We start from the raw sequence: 26,801 nt of genomic DNA, 5'->3' as shown, positions 1-26,801 counted from the left end.
TAAACTCTCATGATTGGTGATTGGTAATAATCATTTAGAAAAAAATAAGTAGAAAAGAAAGCATTCAGATAAATAATGCAGCATACTTTTGAACTTGTCTGATGCTGATACTATATACATGAAATCTTGTCATCAAATTACATGATATATTTTTATATAACCACATCAGAGTAAAACATTGTCGATATTGCTTTTATGATAGCATATTGTTACAGTAGATCATTATTTAATTATACATGGGGTTAAATATGCACTTAAGATGTTATAGAGGAATATAAAGTTGAAGTATTTTCAATGCATATCATAAAACATTGCCTAAAAAGTACAAACAAATTTCAAGCTTATTTATATGCCTATATTGAATACAGGTCAAATAGAATCTTGATCAATTATTCTTATCCAATTTATTTTCTAAAATTACAATTTTGGGAAAAAAGAAAATGATACGACTTTTCTTACAGGCCACGTTTAAGGGATGGATGGATATTATGTATGCAGCTGTTGACTCAAGAAATGTAAGTCTAGTTAGAGGGAAATTGTTTAATTTGATTAAATGTGTATTTCTACAATATTATAATTTAGTGACATTGTCAATCAAATAAAATTATGTGCTTAATGTGTAAAACATCTATATTATAAGGATAAAATATTTAATCATATTATTTCTTTCAAAATTATCATAGGATGACTTTCCCTAATCACTATGTATCTTTTAACATATCTTTTCTAGTATTTAGCAAGGCACGTGACACAAAACTTTATTGGATGTATTTTCAAAATGAGACATTTTATTTTTGACTCTCATAGTCCTGGTTATTTGTGCATTAGAAGTTCTCACAGGCAATACTTTTCATCTGTAATAGATTTCCTCCAGCTTTTGATCTTCCTTATAATAGGAAGGATATGACTAATAATCGGGACAAAAATAAACAAACAACTTAGTGTTTCTCTTGGGAAAGTCAGATTAAGTGGTAGAAGGGAGGGACTTTCTGAATCTACTTTATACACACCAGTACTTTGAATTATTTTCTATAATTTTCATTAATTTCTCACTATTTAATGAGGAATGAAGTCATATTTTGGGGAAAAAAAAAGAGAGATTGATTTCTGGTATGCCAGAGCATGATAATAAAGCTCAAAATGCTATTTCCCTAGCACCAGCAGCTAGTTTTCTGAGTGAAGAATTCCCGAGTTTTTTTTTTTTTTTTTTTTTTTTTTTTTTTTTTTTTTTTTTCCCCACTTCATAAAAACAGAGAGAGAGCAAGAAAACGTGAAAAGCCCTGCATTGTATCCTCTGTAAGTGCTATCAGGAATTCCAGTTACGAGATTTTTCTGAATAGTAATAATAGTTTGTTGTTTATCACTACTCACTATGCCAAGGACTTTCTCACATTATCCCATTTAATCCTAAATAACAACGTTATTGTATAGGGGATACTAGCTCTATTTTAGCACTGAAGCAAAGAAGCTTAATGCATTAAATGGTAAAACAAGTTTTTGAGCCCTAACCACAAATAATGGCTCATACCCACTTTCCACAGTAGTTTCTTACCTTTTTGATTAATTAATTCAAAGCTCTCTCCACCTTCCTTATCAATAGCTTATATGGCATGAAACATTTTCAGTTTCTTCTTTAATAACTTAGCAGACCTTTTCTGCTGCAAAACTCCTGGAATTTCAAGCATATTACAAAAATGAAAGCCAATTGAGCACTACATTTATGAAAAGTTGCTGGATCTTACTTTAATTAGTAAATTGCATCAGAGAAATGCAATTTTAAACCAAAATAAAACATTATCTACACACCTACCAGATTGGCGATACTCAAAAGTCTGACAATACCAAGTTTTACCAAGGATAAACAGCAATAAGAACGTTCATACAATGCTGATAGGAAAAAAAATAGACGAATAATCCTTTAAAAACAGTTGGGTATGATCACATTATTTGAGAAAGTTAAAGACATTTTTTTTTTTTTTTTTTTTTTTTTGAGACGGAGTCTCGCTCGAGTAGCTGGGACTACAGGCGCCGCTACCTCGCCCGGCTAGTTTTTTTTTTTTTTTTTGTAGTTTTTAGTAGAGACAGGGTTTCACCGTGTTAGCCAGGATGGTCTCGATCTCCTGACCTCGTGATCCGCCCGTCTCGGCCTCCCAAAGTGCTGGGATTACAGGCTTGAGCCACCGCGCCCGGCCAGTTAAAGACATTTTTTAATCTTGCAATTCTATTTTGAACAATGTATCCTAAAGAAACTTATGCACATGTTTAGGATAATCTATGTACAAAAATGAATATAACATTTTTTTTCACTTGAAAAAACTGGGAGCAAATAAAAAATAGTAGAAATAGGCAAATAATTGAACAGTGTATAGTGATGAAAATGAATGAATACAGCTATATATAACCACATGGATGGGCCTTAAAAATATAACATTGAGTTAAAGAAACTAGACAGATACTATAATTCTACCTACATAAAGTTCAAAATTGACAAAACTAAGCTTATTGTTCAAAAATGCATACTGAGGTGTTAACTGGAAAGAAAAAGCAAGGACATAATTACCATAAAAGTCAGGATAATGACTACCTCTAGCAGGGATGATGGAGTTTATGTTTGAGAAGGATACACCAAGGGTTTCTGAAGTTGTAGGAGTGACCTGGGTTATGGATTTCACTTATAAAAATGTATTATATTTTGCATCTATATATTATGCACTTTCCTATATGTATATTGTCTTTTAAGAATTTTAAAAATATAATTTTGCATCACTGGTAACTAAACTCACATACACAAATAAAATCTCATCAAAGAATAAGTAGTTTTACAGTATTTCTGGTATTTTCCATTTTGCTCTATTTCATTAGAAAAAAAATTATGCTGGTCATAATCCTCTAAATTGATTTCATAACACAGTGGGTTATAACTTGCATCTATTATCATCATCAGGGATTGGTTAACTGAGTTGGTTAGAACAATGTCCTATTAGACCTGTGAAAGCTTACAGCTAAAGCTCAAACCTACTATCACACATTTTTCTAATCAAAAGTGGGCTAGACAAGAGATAGTATCATTGTTACAGAAACAGTCGCTACTGAATAGGATAAAGCAATAGACTCATTTTCAGAAAGGAAAGATCAACCTGTATACCTACATGCAGACATAATACAATGATTCTTGCCTATCTAAAGAAATGTATTATACCAAACCCTTACACTTAGTAATTACTACTGGCTGCCACTGTTCTAAGCATATTTATATGTTAATATAGTTAATCTTTACAACCACACAATGAGGTTTAGGTTTGATTATTTTCATTTCACAGATGAGAAAACCGAGGCACAGAAAGTAAATCTTAAAAGTTGTGACAAAGAATAATGTGATGCTGACATCTCTTTTGTAAGAAGAGGAAATCTTTAATTTGCATGCTGTGTTGGGTATTTTGTTTACAAAGGAAAGTGCATTCATAATCTGGGCATTTATTGGATGAAATTGTCTATAATCTTTCAGACTTCTATACGAGTTATTTCATTTTCTCAGGTAATGAATAGTCTTGCAGAACTCTTCAATAAGCATGTGAGATTTGAAGGCTCATAAAATCTGTTTAATGTTTGGTTTCTTTTCATTCCAGGGATTAAAACATGCTTAAATAATTGAAAACTTACTGATGTGCTTTTTATGAAACAAGTATTAGATATAATGGTTACAATTCTTCATGTTTTTTAGGTAGAATTGCAACCCAAGTATGAAGACAACCTGTACATGTATCTTTATTTTGTCATCTTTATTATTTTTGGTTCATTCTTTACCTTGAATCTTTTCATTGGTGTCATCATAGACAACTTCAACCAACAGAAAAAGAAGATAAGTATATTAAAACTTCATATTTGCTCTGAAATATGAACTAAATATTTCATACTGTTTCCTTTAGCCTCCAAAATGCAATCACCAAAAAAAGAATATAAAATTCAGAAATTATTTTGAGATATTTGATAATGGATAAGCTTTAAAGAAATTAATAATTCAGATAGCATATTTTTGATATTTTTAGTCTAGAAATATGACTAATATGGCATAATTTATGTATTGAATAAAGGCATCTCCATAAATACAGATATTAGCAACAATAGAATGAAATGTGGGAGCCAATTTTCACATGATTACTAAGGTGGATTTTATAGCCAGCAAAGAACACAATTTTAAAAAGTTTTGCTTTCATTTCTTTACTTTGGAGGTCAAGACATTTTTATGACAGAAGAACAGAAGAAATACTACAATGCAATGAAAAAACTGGGTTCAAAGAAACCACAAAAACCCATACCTCGACCTGCTGTAAGAATAATATATTTTCATTGCCTGTTAAAGCTATGTTACCTAACCCTTTCACACCCAGAATTTCTAGAAACTAGTTATTTTTGTGGGTTTGTAACACAAAGTTTTTTACCTTAACAATGTGACTAGCTAGCCTAAATAGCTTGAATAAATGTATTTTACATATATAATATGTTTAAAATATATAAGGCATAACATATTTTATATGTAAACATATAAAATACACAGAAATAAAATTTGCTATACTTAAGTGCCAGTAGTATCATACAAACTGATGTCATTAAGAAGTCTCTAATAACATTAAAAAAAAATACATACATACATAATGTGAAAATAGTAAATGTTCTCAGAGTACAGAGGAGACGGATTAGAATAATTGGTACATCCCAGATTGGCCTTTGTTCAACTCTGTTTTTGTTCAGTTTTTGTTCAACTCTGCAGATTGAATGGAATCATTAATGAAACAGGCCACAGGTTTTGCTTTTTTCTGGTTAAACAAAAAAAGGCCAACTTCATATTTTCTCCTACTATCCCACCCTTAAATGAGATGATAGCATTCTTTTTAGGGCTTTTTAGGGCTCTTCCAGGTGTATATTTGCCAGTGATACTGTTCGTTCAGTTTGGCTGCTGCAGGGAGTTGCTGCCAGGAGAATCGCTAAGTTTTTCTATCACTCCTGAAGGACTAGCTCAGATATATAAGTCTCAGAGCATCTTTCCCAAGATATACATGGTATAAAACCCTTCAGTGTTTCTCAGAAATCTTGACTCTATAAATTTATTGGTGACGATATAAAACAGACCATAATTAAGTGTTCAGTTGGTAAGCCGGCCAATAACTCAACGAAAATGGATAGCTATATTGGGTCAAACATAAAGGGTGTATAATTTGAGCCTAGTCTTTAGGAAATAATACAATTTGAATGAATAAAGAGAGATGCGGAGAACATTTACTATATGAGAACATGTATACTTCATAGCCATATAGATAAATATATCAGTGGAGAATAGTGATGCATTTGAATTAGTGAGTAGTAGACCCTGGTTTTCCAACTTAAATGAGTCAAGGTTACCATACAAGTCTGAAGAAATTTGTGCTAATTAAGCAACATAAATGCAATATAGTTAACAGAACAGCCTAGTAATGTGAAAAGAAAGATTTTAGAGAGTTTAACCTAGAGACTGGTGTGGAACAATGTTAGAGGCAAAATAACCGTGGGCCATAGACAAGAAGATAAACCCTTACATACAAGAAGATGAGTCTATAATCTGTGTCACACCAACAGGACTGGAACTACTCCAGGAGTGAAGTTAGCCAATAAGAAGACTCAATTGGGATGAAACACCTATGAAACACAGGAAAAGAGGGAGGACATGTAGATAACAGAGAATCTAAAACATAAACCTGTTAATGTTTTGTGAGACTGTTGGTTCTACTATCATAAACTGAAGTCATATGAAGGCATTGGGAAAAATAGTGTCAGAGCCTAAGAAATGTCCAGACTGAGGAAAGGATTTTAGAGTTATCAGAACAAAATTCAGTTGAGCTCTGAAGCACAGATTCATTTTTGAAAAATAATTAGAATAGAGAATAAAACAAAATTCTCAGAAGACCTTGCATATTTCACCAAGATATAGGAAGAAATAAATCAATGAAGAAATGAGATTGTGTTTAGTTCCATCAAATGACATGGATTTACCTGAGTAGTGGTAGGGGTATGTGGATAAAGTTCAACACATTCAGCTAGAATGTTATCAGTGATAATTTGGCAACTTAGGAAGTAATGGTAAAATCCATATATTCTTCATTGACAATATGTACTATGTAGTATGCCAAGCATTTGAACTTAAATATTGAACAGTTTGGAGTCTAGTTAATGCAACGGATAGTAATCAAATAGTCATGCCAAAAAATGGAAATATCCCAGGAAAAAAGGGATACATTCAGCTGTGAGAACTGATTACGGGGAGGGTACCAATTAATCAAGGAACTTTAGGGAAGGCTTTATTAATATAATATACTAGCTGAGGATGGAAAAAGAATAGAAAGCATCAATAGCCAGAGTGGGATGAGAAGAGCCCTGCAGAAGGGGAAAGAATATGTGAAGGTCCTTATGTAGGAGGACTGCTGAGATTGGAGTGCAGAAAGTCAAGGTTCATTTGGGACACATTGAGAATAAAGTTAGGATAAGCCCAAACTTTTCTGGGCCTTGGAGGCCATGTTCAGGAATTGTTTTCATCCTAAAAGCACTAAGAAACCATTAAAGTGGACCCAGTCAGTCTGGGCTTTGTGTTGATCACTCAATCAGCTTCACACAGGCTGTGTGAATACATTGTAGACTTGTTTTGGAGCTATTTCAAAGATGGTAGGTAGCCTGAACCATGGTGATGTGGAGATTAATAAAAGTGGATGGATTTGTGAGCTATCACCAGAGTGAAATTTAAAAGTTTGTCTATTAATTGAATATGGGAACTAAAGAAGGAACCAACAAGAATGACTGGTGCATTTCTGCTTTGCACAACTAGATGAATACTGGTGTCATGCAGGAAATGAAGAAGGGACATGAGTGGTGAGAAAACTGGAGATACTAGTTTGCAGAATTTGGCAATCAAGGCAGAGTAAGAGAGTGAGAGGAAGGAGGAAGGGAGATAAATGATGAATATTTAGAAGAAGTAGCAAAATAAAGGTTTCTTAAGATTCAGAGATTAGGTTCAAAGCAAAGCAAAACGAATTTTAGAGAGGAAAAGATCAAAGAGAGAGGGAATAATTATGGCATAAAAATGCACAAGATGTGGGACAAGAACATAGTGGTCTAGGGTAGATTTAGAAAGAAAAAGGGGCTGAGTCCTCTAATGAATTTGGAGTAATATATGAAAAGAATGTGGAAATTAAGATAATATGAAATGCAAAAGGAAATAGAGGAGTTTATTTAAACTGTTTAAATTTAATGTTCTCAAAAAAAAAAAAAAGTAAAAATAGAGGGCAAGAGAGTGGAAATTTATGAGAAGTTTGGAATTATCTTTGGAGAAAATGAAGGACAAAGGATTGCTAATTGTTAAATGTGAAGAGCCAAGATGAAGTTAGAGAACATAAATTTTTGGTGAGTAAGATCTTCAGAATTACCCATCTTGTTCCAACATATTTGACACCCTAGGATTTAAACGGGAGAACAGAACACAGAGACTTGGGATTTGAGTTGTACATTGAGTGTCTGTCCCATTGGACAACTCTATGAGTAGGGAATCTAAGGAGCTTTTTATTGGTCATGGTGATATTAAAATTAAGAATAAATTTCTGCTTTTAATATATTTTTAACTTACTATACTCTAGGAGGCATATCTGAGAGAAAAATGGTACTGTTCTGCTTTTGAGGGGCCTCGAAACAAGTGGAAGAGAAAGAAAACTAAACTTGAATAAGAGCAAACCATTTACAATACAATGCCGTACATTTTGTGATCAATGAAAGAACTCAGTTTTCTGAGAGCAGTAAGTGCTTTACACTCAAAACTGAGTTAGAATTCATGAGACAGAGAAGGGGTGGGGGACATCTGTTTTAGACAGAGTAGTAGACAGATAAACTATGTAAAATGATACAGTAGAACCTTCACAAGCTTGTAAGAGTGGTAGGTAGGAAATATCAGAGGGTGGAAGTGAGGGGAACGTACCAGACTTGGAAAGGTAAACTACAGTAAATTAAGAATTAATAAGGAAGGGTTTGAACTAAAACTACACATATTTATTAGGTTGAAAGAGGCCCTGAGGGGAGAGATCCAGCTGCAGTAATAGAAATCTAGTTGAGCAGGCCAAATGTGCATTCAGAGGAAAGAGCAAAACAAAATAGAACAAGTAGTGTTTGATGTCCAAAAATCGCCAGTGGAAGTAATGGAAGCCTCCCTATAGAAAGAGGGCAGAACACTAGGATGTAGAATCCAGGCCACTAAAATGTCAGGATCTGGGAAAGCAAGCCATTAAGTGTGTATGTAGCAGAGTATTAGTCATTCTAGTTGAGAAGGTAAAGTAAGGCAGCCCAACAGGGGTAAGTCAAGACCGGATCCCTAGATTACCTGAGAAACAAAGCAGATACATGCAAAATGAAACAATGCAGAAACCAATGATCAGAACTGTTTTACAGGTTGGGGACTTAATTTCATAAGCAAGACATAAGGCAGTTAGTACTTGGAAATTAGGCCCAAATAGACTAGGGCAAAGGTTGAATATTTCCATTGTGACTTTTTAAAAGACAATTTTATTCTTACAGAAGAGTTACCCATAATGCATACTCTAATGAATATATACACAGTGTCCTCTTAATTTGACATCTTATGCAACCATAGATCAGTTCTCACAACTAAGAAATTAACTTTGGTATAATACCATTAAATAAAATACAGAACTTAGTCAGATTTCACTATTTTTTTCCACTGAAGCCTTTCTCTTGAATAATAATTTTTAAGGCATCTCAGCTGAACTTTAAAATGAAATTTAAGATACTGTAGCTTCAGTGGGAGAATATGAAGTCAGAAATCAGATGAAAAATTTAAAAAGAGAGAGGAAAACTTAGAGAAGTATTTATTTATTAGTTATTTAAAGTAAAATTAATACCCTCCCAACACATGGGATAAAAAATTTTATTATATGACAAATATTTACTAACTGTCCATCATAACATGATAGTGTTCTGTGCACTGAGAACATAATAGGTGAGTTTATAAAACCTAGTATCATTGTTAGTATAAATAAAACAAATACATTTGAGTAGAGCTGAATATACAATATACAAAATTTTCTTCCAAGTATAAAACAAAAATAAAATACACTACTTTCTTTAATAGAATAGAACATTGTAAAATGTTCCATTGCAATTGATCCTCACATAAGTGCTATGCGGTAGCATTAAGACATAAGATTTGAGACCGGGCATGGTGGCTCATGCCTGTAATTCCAGCACTTTGGGAGAGCGAGGTGGGCAGATCATGAGGTCAGGAGCTTGAGACCAGCCTGACCAACATGGTGAAATCCCATCTCTACTAAAATTACAAAAAGTAGCTGGGCGTGGTGGGACATACCTGTAATCCCAGCTACTCAGGAGGCTGAGGCAGGAGTATCACTTGAACCCAGGAGGCGGAGGTTGCGGTGAGCCAAGATCACGCCACTGCGCTGCATTCCAGCCTGTGCGACAGAACGAGACTCCATCTCAAAAAAAAAAAAAAAAAAAAAAAAAAAAAGAGAAGATTTGAGTTCTAACCTGGAGCTTACCTATTTACACTACTTACCTGCTTTGTGACCTAAGGCAAGTTACCTCAGCTCTCCAATCACTGGTTTTGCAAGGAATTTTTTTTTTTGGAAAATGTTGTGAGAATTAAAGGTGTGTTTTTATAAAAGCAACAATTTTATGTTGCTTTCTTAAAATCAGAAGAATTGAATTCGAGTTTTTTAAAGTTTCTAATGGAACTTTTACATATTATTTGTTCCAGAACAAATTCCAAGGAATGGTCTTTGATTTTGTAACCAAACAAGTCTTTGATATCAGCATCATGATCCTCATCTGCCTTAACATGGTCACCATGATGGTGGAAACCGATGACCAGAGTCAAGAAATGACAAACATTCTGTACTGGATTAATCTGGTGTTTATTGTTCTGTTCACTGGAGAATGTGTGCTGAAACTGATCTCTCTTCGTTACTACTATTTCACTATTGGATGGAATATTTTTGATTTTGTGGTGGTCATTCTCTCCATTGTAGGTAAGAAGAGGTGCTTTTATTCAATTAAGAAATATAGTAGTAAAAATGTGTGTTTTAAAACTTTAGAGGTATTTTTCACTAATCTTTCTCATTCATCCCAAACTTCCAAATAAAAATCTAATAGTCCATTTCTTTAGTTTGCCATTTCTCTAATTGCATGCTGTGCTTGAAATGATGAGTGGAATGAAATGAATTTGTATTTTCAGCTTTCATTTATTCTCATTTAATATTTTCATATATTCTCATTCATTCTCATGTCGGAAGACAATAACTGCAACTTTGGCAGAATGCTCTTGTACCTGGTCATACTCCTGTGGTATTGACAGTTGCTGCTTTGAATAAACAATCATTCCACACACATGTATACATAAATCATTTGAAGTGGTCACATAATGGATAAATATGACCCCTTAAATAATTGGAATATTGTGTATGTGCAGTTATATATATAAATACACATATATAAGTTTCATGTTATCTTTGGGTGCAGACAGTTTTCTGTAGTTTGCAGTATTTCTTTTTGGAAGCAGATATTTTGTTTGAAAATCCAAAACAGATTTGTTATCATCAAGGATACATTAATGTTAGAATACACACATATATTAAGTGCTAGGAGTGCAAAAGGCTTATTGGAAAGATATATATATAGTGTTTATGTATAAGATACTAAATGAGGTACTGGAAGTAAATATAAGAAGATTTAAGAGAAGGTTCTCCCTATTTGGGGAAAGAGAACATTCACATGGAGGGGAAAATCATATAGCACTCTTTAAACTACTTTCTTTAGTAGAATAGAACATTGTAACAATGTTCCATTGCATCTGATTCTCACATAAGTGCTATGAGGTAGAATGAGGAGGCAAGATTTGATATCTGTCCTGTAGCTTCCCTATTTACACACCTGTTCAATGACCTAAGAGAAGTCACCTCAGCTCTCCAATTCCTGGTTTTGCAAGGAATTTTTCTGTAAAATGTTGTTGTGAGGAATAAATCAGATTATGTATATATATACATGCACTTAGCATTGTGCCCAGCATGAAGAAAAGACTCAGTAAATGGTCAGTGTGACCACAAGAAAAAGTTGATATTATCACCATTTACTGATGCATAAAAGCAAGTGCCAAGATTCAGTCCCAAGTATGTCTGTCTCCAAAGCCTATGTTTTCTTCTGTACATCACACTGCCTGCTCCCAAATAAAACAGGATCACAGCTATCTCTGAAAGTTAAGAACTCTCATATTCCTGATCCAAAATCATATGCCTTTAGTTCTTATGCAAATACTAGAACTAGTATTTTGGACATACAAATTAATTTCTGTACTTGGCCGTTGTATGCTTCATGATATCTTTAGACCTTCCAGGGTTGAGTTATTTTTTTGATAGATGCTTTCCTTGAACTAGGAAAAATGACCCTTGTTACCTTCATTTAATATAAAGATGTCAATGTTATAACACAAAACATACCAGTTTCATTTTGCTGAATAAATATTGCAGATTGTTTGCATATATACATGTACCTAACTGTCCTGTTCACATTTTGTAAAACTAACGTAATTATGTAAATTTTCATTTGCTACTACTAAGTATAACATTATTTTTGTTATTTGTTGATTTTCTACAGGAATGTTTCTGGCTGAACTGATAGAAAAGTATTTTGTGTCCCCTACCCTGTTCCGAGTGATCCGTCTTGCCAGAATTGGCCGAATCCTACGTCTGATCAAAGGAGCAAAGGGGATCCGCACGCTGCTCTTTGCTTTGATGATGTCCCTCCCTGCATTGTTTAACATCGGCCTCCTGCTCTTCCTGGTCATGTTCATCTACGCCATCTTTGGGATGTCCAACTTTGCCTATGTTAAGAGGGAAGTTGGGATCGATGACATGTTCAACTTTGAGACCTTTGGCAACAGCATGATCTGCCTGTTTCAAATTACAACCTCTGCTGGTTGGGATGGACTGCTAGCACCTATTCTTAATAGTGGACCTCCAGACTGTGACCCTGAAAAAGATCACCCTGGAAGCTCAGTTAAGGGAGATTGTGGGAACCCATCTGTTGGGATTTTCTTTTTTGTCAGTTACATCATCATATCCTTCCTGGTTGTGGTGAACATGTACATCGCAGTCATCCTGGAGAACTTCAGTGTTGCTACTGAGGAAAGTGCAGAGCCCCTGAGTGAGGATGACTTTGAGATGTTCTATGAGGTTTGGGAGAAGTTTGATCCCGATGCGACCCAGTTTATAGAGTTTGCCAAGCTCTCTGATTTTGCAGACGCCCTGGATCCTCCTCTTCTCATAGCAAAACCCAACAAAGTCCAGCTCATTGCCATGGATCTGCCCATGGTCAGCGGTGACCGGATCCACTGCCTCGACATCTTATTTGCTTTTACAAAGCGTGTTTTGGGTGAGAGTGGAGAGATGGATGCCCTTCGAATACAGATGGAAGAGCGATTCATGGCATCAAACCCCTCCAAAATCTCTTATGAGCCCATTACGACCACGTTGAAACGCAAACAAGAGGAGGTGTCGGCTATTATTATCCAGAGGGCTTACAGACGCTACCTCTTGAAGCAAAAAGTTAAAAAGGTATCAAGTATATACAAGAAAGACAAAGGCAAAGAATGTGACGGAACACCTATCAAAGAAGATACTCTCATTGATAAACTGAATGAGAATTCAACTCCAGAGAAAACCGATATGACGCCTTCCACCACATCTCCACCCTCGTATGATAGTGTGACCAAACCAGAAAAAGAAAAATTTGAAAAAGACAAATCAGAAAAGGAAGACAAAGGGAAAGATATCAGGGAAAGTAAAAAGTAAAAAGAAACCAAGAATATTCCATTTTGTGATCAATTGTTTACAGCCTGTGATGGTGATGTGTTTGTGTCTACAGGACTCCCACAGGAGGTCTATGCCAAACTGACTGTTTTTACAAATGTATACTTAAGGTCAGTGCCTATAACAAGACAGAGACCTCTGGTCAGCAAACTGGAACTCAGTAAACTGGAGAAGTAGTATCGACAGGAGGTTTCTATTTTCACAACCAGCTGACACTGCTGAAGAGCAGAGGCATAATGGCTACTCAGACGATAGGAACCAATTTAAAGGGGGGAGGGAAGTTAAATTTTTATGTAAATTCAACATGTGACACTTGATAATAGTAATTGTCACCACTGTTTATGTTTTAACTGCCACACCTGCCATATTTTTACAAAACGTGTGCTGTGAATTTATCACTTTTCTTTTTAATTCACAGGTTGTTTACTATTATATGTGACTATTTTTGTAAATGGGTTTGTGTTTGGGGAGAGGGATTAAAGGGAGGGAATTCTACATTTCTCTATTGTATTGTATAACTGGATATATTTTAAATGGAGGCATGCTGCAATTCTCATTCACACATGAAAAAAAAATCACATCACAAAAGGAAAGACTTTACTTCTTGTTTCAGGATGTTTTTAGATTTTTGAGGTGCTTAAATAGCTATTCGTATTTTTAAGGTGTCTCATCCAGAAAAAAAATTAATGTGCCTGTAAATGTTCCATAGAATCACAAGCATTAAAGAGTTGCTTTATTTTTACATAACCCATTAAATGTACATGTATATATGTATATATGTATATGTGCGTGTATATACATATATATGTATACACACACACACAGATGTACACATACCATTACATTGTCATTCACAGTCCCGGCAGCATGACTATCACATTTTTGATAAGTGTCCTTTGGCATAAAATAAAATTATCCTATCAGTCCTTTCTAAGAAACCTGAATTGACCAAAAAACATCCCCACCACCACTTTATAAAGTTGATTCTGCTTTATCCTGCAGTATTGTTTAGCCATCTTCTGCTCTTGGTAAGGTTGACATAGTATATGTCAATTTAAAAAATAAAAGTCTGCTTTGTAAATAGTAATTTTACCCAGTGGTGCATGTTTGAGCAAACAAAAATGATGATTTAAGCACACTACTTATTGCATCAAATATGTACCACAGTAAGTATAGTTTGCAAGCTTTCAACAGGTAATATGATGTAATTGGTTCCATTATAGTTTGAAGCTGTCACTGCTGCATGTTTATCTTGCCTATGCTGCTGTATCTTATTCCTTCCACTGTTCAGAAGTCTAATATGGGAAGCCATATGTCAGTGGTAAAGTGAAGCAAATTGTTCTACCAAGACCTCATTCTTCATGTCATTAAGCAATAGGTTGCAGCAAACAAGGAAGAGCTTCTTGCTTTTTATTCTTCCAACCTTAATTGAACACTCTATGATGAAAAGCCCGACTGTACAAACACATTGCAAGCTGCTTAAATCTGTTTAAAATATATGGTTAGAGTTTTCTAAGGAAATATAAATACTGTAAAAAGTTCATTTTATTTTATTTTTCAGCCTTTTGTACATAAAATGAGAAATTAAAAGTATCTTCAGGTGGATGTCACAGTCACTATTTTTAGTTTCTGTTCCTAGCACTTTTAAATTGAAGCACTTCACAAAATAAGAAGCAAGGACTAGGATGCAGTGTAGGTTTCTGCTTTTTTATTAGTACTGTAAACTTGCACACATTTCAATGTGAAACAAATCTCAAACTGAGTTCAATGTTTATTTGCTTTCAATAGTAATGCCTTATCATTGAAAGAGGCTTAAAGAAAAAAATCAGCTGATATTCTTGGCATTGCTTGAATCCAATGTTTCCACCTAGTCTTTTTATTCAGTAATCATCAGTCTTTTCCAATGTTTGTTTACACAGATAGATCTTATTGACCCATATGGCACTAGAACTGTATCAGATATAATATGGGATCCCAGCTTTTCTTCCCCCCCAACAAAACCAGGTAGTGAAGTTATATTACCAGTTACAGCAAAATACTTTGTGTTTCACAAGCAACAATAAATGTAGATTCTTTATACTAAAGCTATTGACTTGTAGTGTGTTGGTGAAATGCATGCAGGAAAATGCTGTTACCATAAAGAACGGTAAACCACATTACAATCAAGCCAAAAGAATAAAGGTTTCGCTTTTGTTTTTGTATTTAATTGTTGTCTTTGTTTCTATCTTTGAAATGCCATTTAAAGGTAAATTTCTATCATGTAAAAATAATCTATCTGAAAAACAAATGTAAAGAACACACATTAATTATGATAATTCATCTTTCAACTTTTTCATGGAATGGAAGTTAATTAAGAAGAGTGTATTGGATAACTACTTTAATATTGGCCAAAAACCTAGATATGGCATTAGGTAGAGTAGTGGAAAGTTACAAAAATTAATAAAACATTGACTAACACTTTAAGTTGTGCATCTTTTCTCCTTCCTGTCCACCTATTGTTCTTTTTTTCACTTTTCCATTTCAATTTCTTCCTATATATTCTTGATCTACTTTTCTTTATATCCTTCTATCCTTTCCTTGGGTTTTCAGTATTTTTCATTTAGGATATTCTCCTTGTTTCTTTTCTATTCACCAAATGTCTTGTTTATTACAGTCTACCGACCACTTAGACTTAGATCCCTAAAATTTGCTGTCACTCTGTAAAGTGCACATAGTATCTGCGTATTTATTTTTACAATTTTCTTTGCAAAAATTCTAAGAAAGCTTAGACTGCAACTTTTCATAATATATAAACAAAATTCCCAAATGGCACAGATTTGACTTTCTCGTTTAATTATGAACAGTTTGGGAAACGTTTCTTGCTTCTGAATGCATATTAGAACTACCTGAGAAGCCAAAAATAAAAAATAAAAAAAAAAAAAAGCCAGTGCATGGGCCAAGACCAGACCAATTGAACTCATATCTCTGGGTGAGACTTAAGCATTTAATTTTTTGAAGGCTCATCATTGATGCTGATTCATACTAAGGACTAAGAACTAGCAAATTCGGGTCTCCTTTGCCCAAAAGGAAAAACATATTATCCAGAAAGTGCAAACTGTCCTTCATTACATAACTTGTCATGTACAAAATAAAGTTCCTAAGAGGATGGGTTTTGGAGTATTTATCTTACAGATTGAGGGATTGACATTGATCTAATTATAATAGAGGTTCTTCTTTAGGGCTGTAGTTGGTATAAAGGGAATTCTATTAGAATAGTTTAGGGAGACTGTTTTCAGGTACCACATGCACACACAGACACCCCATATGGCACCTTAACTATCCCCAGTGTATACTGGGTGGAATGAATATGGGATGGTCTAGGAAACAGTATACATTTATAAAATAGCTCCCTCCAGGGAATGCTACCTGCCTTGTTGCATGAGAACCTTTAATCTGGACCAATAGAAGGCAGCTCATGGTGGCCAGTCATAAAGCATACATTCAGTTTGTCATTAACAACTCACAGATCTAGACAGGAAAGATTCTCCTTCTCATCTTCTCCATTCTCGGGGCATCTCACACAATCCCTTGTTTTCCTGAGCTCTGTATAATACAGACCTATTTACAAAGAAAAGGGAGGAGACAAAAGAGGTGAGGGGAAGTAAAGAAAGAGGAGAAAGGAAGAGAGGGAATGATAGGGGAAAGTAGGAGAAAGGAGGGGAGTGTAAGAAATGGGATGTTTCATAAGTTATAATTCTGAAAAAAGTCTGGTGTGGATACCTGTAGTGATGGTGAGAGAAGGAGGAAGAAATGTTACTAAGCTGTCAATATGTTAGATCTAAAATATAAACATGTTTCTTCTCTTATTTATTTTTATTTGTTTTTTATTTTTTTGAGATAAGGACTTGCTCTGTCACCCAGGCTGGAGAACAGTGGTGTGATCATGGCTCACTGCAGCCTTAACCTTCTGGACTCAAGCGATCTTCCCACCTCAGCCTCCCGAGTGTCTGGGACTACAGGCATGTGCCCCCCACACCCAACTCATTTTTTTTTGTATTTTTTGTAGAGACAGAGTTTCCCCATGTTGCCTGGTTGGTCTCAAATTTCTGGACTCAAGCAATCCTGCCGCAGCTTTCCAAAGTGCTGAAATTACAGGCATGAGCCCTTGCACCTGCCCCTCTCATTTTTTTAAAGAAAAGATACCTGTGAAAAAAGTGAAGAGGACATTATACGACATTATACAAGTAAATGTTACAATGATTCCATGGGTCAAGGAATAATGTTTTTTTCTTTCACCTAAACTAAATACATATTCGAGTGTCTACCATACGTCAGCTTTGCAATAGCAGCTAAGAGATCAAAGAAGAATATAACTATCCAAAGAAAGACTATAACCAGAGGTGAAGAACCTGGAAAGCCATGCTAGAGTTTGGAATTGATTATGTGGCCAAAAGGAGTGATTACTCCTGAGCAGTAGAAGGAGCAGTGAAATATGATACATCTGTACCTGCTGAATCTGGTAGCAAAAAGGCTTGGTAGTAATAAGGCTGCGCTGCTCATTTTTTGCTAGTATTTTACAGTGATCTCATTTTCCCAGTTCTTTAAATGGATTCTTATCTCTTGGTATAGTAGATAGATTTTATTAAGTAAAAGAATAAAACTCGATTTTTAAGTCATCCAATGTGACACTTCCTGCTAATAGCCTATTGTAATCAACTTAAATTTTTTAAATTTACAGATATATCTAATTTTATTCCTATCACTTTATTTCACACTGTCTACTTTTTGGGGTTTTTCCTTTTTTTCTCCTCTTCCTTCTGGTCCTCTTTTGCTTTGTGTTTTCTATTTTTCTTTCCCCCATCTCTGATGGAAAGTTACACATCATCTCCTTCCATCCATCCCTCCCTCCTTTCCTTCCTTTCTTCTTTTTTCTTTCTCTTTTATAAGTGATTACTCTTAAACTTTAACATGCATACTTAATTAAGGTGAACTGTAATCAATATTTGTACCCTGATCTGGAAAAATGAATTTTCCTAGACTGACAATATATAATTGCTCTCCTCTAACATGTTATTTTTGTCTAGTATCTTAGCTGTACCTTAATTTGAGAAAAAACAAACAGTACTATTACATGAATTTGTAGGCAGTGCTTATTTAGACTTACATAATAATTATTAGTATTTTTTTCCCTCAAATTTGTTTCTTTTGCCAGCTTTTTTATTTTGTATTCTATTTCTTTCTTGAAATGTATCCTTTAGGAATTCTGTAAGATCTGTTAGCAGCAAAATGACCCCATTTTTCTTTTTCTGAAAATGGCTTGATTTTGGCCACATTTTTAATTATAATTATTTTATTTATATATCAACTTAAGATAAGATATATAATTATGTATTATATAAAGATTTATATATAAATATACTTATACTAAATAAATATATGTTAATATATATTTATATAATATATATTTATACAAAAATAATATAAGTAAAAAATATATAAATATTTGTGTAAAATTACAATATGTATATTAAAATATTTATATAAATATTTAATTATAATACTTTTGTTTTTTATTTCTATGCATCTATGAAATTATTTTCATTAATCTGACTCATAATTTATGCTAATGTAAGTTGAGGATTCACATATTAATATTTTCAATTCAGAAAATTCCAAGGAAATGATCAGTTTTTAACATTACAAATATTTTCTCATTCCATTTTTTTTAATTCTATCTGGAACTCCTTAAGAATATAGGTTCCATGTCTAAACCTTTTCTCCATATCTCTTAACATTCCTTTTTTTATTTTTTAGTGGTCTCTCTGGATAATTTGTCAGGTTTTGGTATCGAAATAATCCTGGCTTCATAAAACAAGTTGGGAGGCATTTATTCTTAAAAGAGAGTAAGAGAGATTATTCCTCCCTTAAATATTGATAGAACTCAAAGTAAAGCCATCGGAAACCTGAGTCTTCTCTGTGGGAAAGTTTTTAATTAAAGATATCAATTTCTTAAACAGGTATGTAGGATGACTAAGTTTTTTTTTTTTAGATTTGACAAATTGCATTTTTCTAAGAATTCATTCATCTAAGTTACTGCTATTTGAATTTGCTGTATATATTGTTCATATTATGCTTTTAATATCTGTGACATCTCTAATCATTTTTCCTTTAATTTCTGATTCTGAAAATTTGTTAATCATCTCTTTTCCTTGATTAGCCCATATAGGAGTCCTTCAATTTTACGAATATATTTTTAAAATTCAATTTTGGTTTGTTGATTTTCTCTATAGTTCTTCTGCTTTCTATTTTAATTACTTCTGCTCTGTCCATCCCTACTACTATAATTTTCATTTTCTTTCCTCCCTGCACGGGCTGAACATTACTTGTAACATTGAGAAGGTGAGGTGATGATGGTAAGTTTTGTTTTGTTTCTAATATGAGTAAGGAAAATTTTAATAATTAACTATTAAAAATGCCAATTGGTATAGATTTTTTAAAAATAGATATCCATTATCATCTTAAAGTGGACTCTTTCAGTTCTTAATTTTCAAAAAGTTTCTAAAGGTCATTAATTAATGCAAAATTTTATTGGTTTTCTGTATCTTATTTAGAAAATCATATATTATTTTTCTTTTATATTTTGATATTGTGGTACACAGCGATAGATTTTAGGATATTAATTCTGACTATGCTCCTGGAATTTAATCAAATTTGGTCTTTGAATGATCAATTTCATACATTGCTTCGATTTTCTAATATTTTGTTTTATATTCCTACATCTATGTTTGTGAAAGAGTTTGGTTTGTAATCTTTTTACTTTAATGTGCTCGTTAGGTTTTGAAATCATCATTATGCTAACCTCTTAAAACAAGTTGGCAAAGGATTTTTCTTGTTCTTGTTCTCTGGTACAGACTAAGTAAGACTGGTGTTAATATTTTTCTTAATTCTTTGGATAATTAATTAGTAAAATTTGAGCATGAATTGTTTTTATGTAAAGTTCTCAATTATGTATTATTTTCTCTGATAGAGGACCATTCAGATGTGTTGTTTCTTCTTGTTTCACTTTCTGTAACTTGATAAAATATCAAGTTTATTCACATAAAATTGTTTATGATGATATTGTTTTTTAAAACCCTATAGGATCTTTAATGGTGACTCCTTTTGATTCCTGTTATTGGTATTTTGTGATTTCTCTTTTTTATTTATTTAGTCTTTTAAGGAACCAACTTTTGCCTTTTAAAATATTCTGTATTGTATGTTCTTTTCTATTTTTTATTTGTTTTTATGTTTATAATTTTCGTTCTTTTCTTTCTTTAGTTTTAATTTACTATTGTTTTCTAAATTCTGAAAATCTCTATTTCATTCATTGATTTCAACCTTTGTTCTTTTTCTAATAAATACACTTAAGACTATGAATTTCTCTCTAAGCATGGCTGTAATAGCATACCCTAAATTTTGGTATATTTTATTTTGATAACATTCAGTTTAACGTATTTTCTCATCTCTATCTATTTTGATTTTTAAAAATCTTACTAGAAACTTAGAAGAGAACTACTTAATTTCTAAATACTTGAAAAAGTTTCTAGATGTATTTATTTTGATTTCTAATTTAATTTCCCTACATTCAGATAATATAGATAATATACTTTGTATAATCTTAATATTTAACTTTTGGTTGAAGATGCCTGGTAGCTCAGCATGTATCAAATGTGGCCTATATTTCATGTGTAGTTGAAAATAAAGTACATTTCAGTTGTTGGAAGTACAAAATTCTATACATTTTATTCATGAATTTGAAAGAAATCTTCATTTCTTTTGGCTGTTTTACTATCCTTTACCGGAAGGGGGGTGTAAAAATTTTCCAATATGATTATAAATTTGTTTTATTTATTTTAGTTCTGTTAACTTTTGCCATATAGTTTAATTTTTATTTAGTTATTTGATATTTATTAGGTACCTAAAATGTAAAATTGCTACATTTTTTTTCCAGTAGATTGACCCTACTGTCATTATGGACTAGTCCTGTTAATTTCTAGTAAGATTGCCCTAAATTCATTTTGTCTGATTATTATTATACCTACAGTGGCTTTGCCTGGCTTGGTGGTTGCATGGTACATCTTCTTTCATTGTTTTACTTTAAATGTTTCTGTAACCTGCTATTCAATATTGAATATTCCTGAACTGTATTTTATATCCAGTCTGACAATCTTTCACACACACTCACACACACACACACATATTTCACATTTGGATTTAAATTTTATGACTCCTTTTGGATTATTTGTATAATTCAATTTTATACATTGTGTTACTATATTGTTTATAGTTACCCAAGCAATTGCCACATTAACTGATTAAATTTCAAAACGAATTAGTATTTCGCTACTTTCTGGACATTGCTAGGACATGAGAACACTTTCATTCCATTTCCCCCACTTCATCTTTTGTACTATTATTACATATTTTCATTTTACATGTAGTCTAAACTCTGGAAGACATTATTATTACTTTTATGAAATTAACTTCTACTTAGTGCATTAGTATGTTTTCACACTGCCATAAAGATACTACCTGAGACTGGGTAATTATAAAGGAAAGAAGTTTTTGTTGTTTGTTTGTTTTTTCAGATGGAGTCTTGCCCTTTGCCCAGGCTGGAGTGCAGTGGTCCAGTCTCGGCTCACTGTAACCTCTACCTCCCAGGATCAAGTGTTTCTACTGCCTCAGCCTCCCAAGCAGCTGGAACTACAGGCTCCCACCACCACACCCAGCTAATTTTTGTATTTTTAGTAAAGACGGGATTTCACTATGTTGCCCAAGCTGGCCTTGAACTCCTGATCTCAAGTGATCTGCCCGCCTCAGCCTCCCAAAGTGCTGGGATTACAGGTGTGAGCCACCATGCCCAACCAGAAAGAGGTTTAATTGACTCACAGTTCCCAGTGGGTAGGGAGGCCTCAGGAAACTTACAATCATGGCAGAAGGTGAAAGGGAAGCAAGGCACACCTTATATGGCAGTAGGAGAGGGAAAGAGTGTGAGGAAGTGCCACACTTCAAAACCATCAGCTCTTGTGAGAACTCACTCACTATCACTAGAACAGCATGGGGGAACCACCCCCATGACCCAGTGACCTCCCACCAGGTCCCTCCCTTGAACAAGGGATTTACAATTCAAGATGAAATTTGGGTTGGGATACAGAGTCAAACTATATCACTTAGTTTTCCCAAAATATTTAGTGTTTTATTCTTTCCTATATTTTCTACTTATCTATGGATTATTTCCCTTCTGCCTGAAAAAAATTCTTTTTAATATTTCCTTTACTATGGGTCTGCTCTTACTGACCCTCTCAAGTTGAATTTGTCCCCCAATATTTTTTTAATTTTCACTTTTGAAGGATATTTTCACCAGATATGAGTTCCAATATACTTTTTCTATTTTAGCTTTTTGAGGTGACATTGTCTTCTGTAAAAAGAATAATTTCAAAAAAAAAAGCCCTAAAACCATAATTCTCATGACAATGAAAGCATGAACACATGTCAAAGATTTCATTTAACTCATTAATTAATGAGAAAATCCGTAAGAACCAAACAAAAGGTTTAAAGGAGGATTTGACTTATAAAGATCTGTGAACTCTGCTTGACAACTTTTATTTGCTCTGCCATGAGCAGAAATCATTTCCTGGCTACAGGCAAAATTATCAGAAACAGAGGCCCTGTGGTCTCTTGGTGGAAATCCCGTCTCTAAATGTTGCTTCCAGATGTCTCTGGTCCATTGGTCTTTTAAGCAGTTTCATACCCTGCTTTCTACCCCTCCCCGTGCCATAGCTCCAAAGAAATTCTGAATCCTCTTTTGTGCCAGGTGCAGACCATGTGGCATTGTAGCCATGCTCTTAGCCTCCTCCTGTACCTGCACGATGGCACCAAGGCACTCCAGGGTTACGCTAAATGTGGGTCATTCCTCAACATCTTGCAATTTTCATGGTCTATGTTCTGGAAAGGGCAGAGTGTTCCCTCTGCTTGTGAGTCCCTTAAATGTTTCTATCTTTGAATGTCTACCACCAACGCCACCCCCAGTTCTACTTTTCATTGTGAGGGAGGAAAATCAGATCACTCATATATAATCCTTTACTCTTACTTTATTTCTCTTACTTTCCAATGGCTAGCAACAGTTACTTTCCTTCCTTTTGAGGCAGGAATTTTCTTTACATAATATACTATTCTTTGTATTCTGGGATCCACACTTTGTTCAATTCTCTGAACTCTGGATCTTAATATGCAAAAATGTGACATTACTATGGATTTATAAATATCAAATTAGAAGACGAGTGACGTTTTTCTATCGTTGATATAAGTTTTATCTGAATTTCTATTCTTTGAAAGAAAAGGCTTCATGGTCTTCATGATGCAAAGGATTCAAGAAAAGGAGACAAATTTACCAGAAAAGCAAAATGCAATAGCAGACAACTCAAACACTACCTTAATATAGATAAATACATGCACATATATTTTTAATTTGACAAATCTTATAGCACGCTATTGGAGCCAATCTTTAGGATGTTAAGAGGGATTATCACCCCATTCCCATTTCTAGAAAGCCTTTATATAAAGAATTGGCATAGAAAGAACCATAGTTGTTTTTAATAACTATTGTCATTTTTTTCAATGCTGACCAGCACCTTTTGACAAACTTACCAATATTTTAGAAAACCATATTTTGATGTACCTGATTGCCCTTTTTTGGCAGTTCCTCAAAAAGTTAAACACAGAATTATCTTATGACCCAGGAATTCTGCTAGGTATACACTCAAGAAAAATGGAAACATATGTCTAATATAATCCTGTACACAAATGTTTATAACAACATTACTCAAAATAGAAAAAAAGATGGAAACAACCAAGAGACCATCAATGGTTGAATAAACAATTGTGGTATATGCATATAATGACTTATTATTCAATCATAAAAGAAATGAAGTACCGATACATGCCACAATTTGGATGAATCTCAAAAACATTATGACAGGTGTAAAAAGCTATACACAAGAAGTCACATATTATGTGGTTACTCTTGTATACCCAGAAAGAGCAAATCAGTAGAGATAAAAAGTAGATTCGACTGGGCGCAGTGGTTCACATCTGTAATCCTAGCACTTTTGGAAGGGCAAATGGGGAGGATTGCCTGAGCGCAAGAGTTCCAGACAAGCCTGAGCAACATGGCAAAACCCCATCTCTACAAAAATTAGCCAGTCATGGTGGTAGGGGCCTGTGGTTCCAGCTACTTGGGAGGCCGTGGCAGGAGGATTGCTCCAGCCCCAGAGTTTGAGGCTTCAGTGAGCCTTGTTCCTGCCAGTACACTCCAGCCTGGGCAACAGACCAAGACCCTGTCTCAAAATAAATAAATAAATAAATAAATAAATAAAATAAAAATAGATTAAAGTTTACTAGGGATGGAAGGACAGAATAGGAAGTGCTTACTTAATGGTTATGGGAGGTTTTTATGGAGTAATAGAACCATGAAACTACAGAAAGCTTGTGCTTGCACAACATGTGACTACAATAAATACTAATACATTGTACACTTTAAAATTGTTACCTGAATTTCACACAAACGTAGTTATGTGGAAAAAGTTAACATCATTGCAACCCTATCCACTAGAGGGCGATGCTTCCATTAAGAAACATGACTTGTAAATTTTTTTGGTTGGTCGAAGGAGGACAGTCAGCTTTGCAAATACATTTTCTGCTTATTTTGCATCTATCTTAGGTGTAAAACAATGAAAGCAAATATCCACTTCGGAAACATTACTGGAAAAATAATATTTAATTTGAATATGTCTCTTCAAGACAAAACAGTTTGGGAAGCATTTGTATTGAGAAAAGATTTCTTTCCTTGGGCATAGATCTCATAGTGCAAAAATTAAACAAACATGAGCAAATTATGAAACTAAAGGCATGGTTAATGGAAAGCATCTCAGCGACTAACATAAAACTGAATGAGCCAAGTGTTGAAGTATTCATATCAATAGAGGGTTTCAAGTAACTTTATCACTGTCAGTACTTGAGAGTCTTGAAAGTGTTTATCCACATTTTCATGAGCACAGTAAAATTTGGTTGTCCAACTCAGTACGTGTCTTAAATTCTGTCTCTAATTCAGAAAATAATTCATCATTTAGTAAAGCTACATTTCTTGAAGTTGCATCAGGAATAAAATAATTAGCTCATCATATACCAGAGATCCTGTGGCCAAGAGTTTTAAGAGAGTAACACAGGAAGTGTCATGCACACTCATTTTCAGCTCCAAATTCACACAATAAGTTACTCTTCCTACAAAGGGAATGTCTTTCTGCCACTGTTCACAACAAAATCACAAATGTAACAGAAAAATTAGCCAAGGAAAACACAGTTCCTAAAGTAAATCTGATGCAAAATAATCTGATTAAATCCATATAATTACAGCATTGTAAAGTCGTCCTTGGGTTATTTATAAAGTCAGCAGTCAGTGTTTTCCAAGGCATACTAATAGGAAGCAAAGCCTTGCTCAGGAGCCAGCTGATAAAGACTATAAAGCTCATCCTCGGAGCAAAACCAGAATGATGTCACTGCTAAGTCCTCCATAAAATAAGAACCAGGCGTTTTAGAGCAGGTAGTTTGGGACACGAATAAATGTGGGGCTTGGGAAGGGAGTCTAAAAATCCAGAAACATAAGCTTAATCCTAGTTTTTTCTTTAGCAAGATTTGGATGTATACCAGAACCTAGTTTGTAGTCAATACGATAAATCATATACTGTATATATTTTCCTAAGGTGCCTCAGTTTAATCATTTTAAAAACAAACAAATGGATATCTTTTGTCAACTTTATGAAATAATCTTCAGATATTGTTATTATAGCATACTGGTTTTCAATTGTTAAATAACCACACATATAGAGGCCTAGACAACACATCTAGTGTTTATTATCCCACAGTTTCTTTGGGTCAGGAATCTGGGGACAGCCTACCTGGGTCCTCTTCTCATTCCCACAAGGCTGCAATCACAACGTCAGCCAGGACTTGAAGCTCATCTGAAGCTTGGAGTCCTCTTCCAAGTTTAAGCAGCTGATGGTAAAATTCAGTTCCTATCAGCTATAGAACCCATTGTAGTTAGTTTCTTTAAGAGTGATTTTAAAAATTGAGAGTTTCACTGCATCAAGTCTTTGAGCTCAGGGAAGACCTAAACCCTCTTTTAAAAGGCTTATTTGATTTGGTCAGGCTACCCAATATAATCTCCTTTAGACTGACTCAAAATCAAACTGTTTCAGCACCTTAATTACATTTGCAAAATCCCTTCACTTTTGTCATATTCTGTCGGCTGGAAGCAAGTTGCACATTCTGCCCACATTCAAGTGAAGGGGAGTATAAGAGGGTGGTGGTCTAAGGTGAGTTGGCCAGATGTAAATATAGCTGGATTAGATGAACCCTGACTATCCTAATCAAAAGTCTAATGGCTACACAGGACAAGCCAGGAAGAAAGCATCTTCTGCAACCCTCCCTTCATTATAGAGTAACAAGGCTTTTTTCTGTCTAGTGGCTACAAATATCACCCAAGCAATGAGTATTACCAGTCATCACACTTTATGCCTTCACACAAGCATATTCACTCATTTGTGCTACAAATAAACTTATCTTTCCCCATCAGAAAATTCCCAAAGCATTGGAAGTTAAAATGGTTTTTATCTGTTTATATATTCCTTATTTGTGCCAGTACAGGGAACGTTTGAGTTAGAAACATGCAGCCTGATTTTAAAAATTGAAATTAAATTTCTATCAGTACCTTAGTAGGAAAATCAAGTTGAAGTTATCTAGCCATAATTTTGGCTTGTCTCTTTTATTCAGGATATGAGGAATTGCTGGAGCTTTTTTCTTTTTTGAAGTTTATCCTATTAC

General features: G+C 34.1%; 1 protein-coding gene across 3 annotated transcripts in view; it reads left to right on the top strand.

Annotated features, from left to right (window-relative positions):
• The window catches only part of SCN2A (sodium voltage-gated channel alpha subunit 2), a 166,017-nt gene extending 150,906 nt beyond the window's left edge, over positions 1–15,111 (top strand). For all 3 annotated transcript variants that reach the window (XM_010365307.2, XM_030916179.1, XM_010365306.2), the window contains exons 23-27: positions 462–515; positions 3,722–3,859; positions 4,223–4,327; positions 9,800–10,070; positions 11,692–15,111. In XM_010365307.2, coding sequence (XP_010363609.1) covers positions 462–515; positions 3,722–3,859; positions 4,223–4,327; positions 9,800–10,070; positions 11,692–12,887 — 1,764 coding nt within the window. In that variant the 3' untranslated portion in view covers positions 12,888–15,111. The remainder of the gene's footprint in view (positions 1–461; positions 516–3,721; positions 3,860–4,222; positions 4,328–9,799; positions 10,071–11,691) is intronic.
• Positions 15,112–26,801: the final 11,690 nt, after the last annotated feature.

The sequence above is a fragment of the Rhinopithecus roxellana genome, chromosome 14, assembly GCF_007565055.1.
Source record: "Rhinopithecus roxellana isolate Shanxi Qingling chromosome 14, ASM756505v1, whole genome shotgun sequence".
Lineage (NCBI taxonomy): Eukaryota > Metazoa > Chordata > Mammalia > Primates > Cercopithecidae > Rhinopithecus > Rhinopithecus roxellana.
This window is presented reverse-complemented; position numbering and strand designations above follow the sequence as displayed.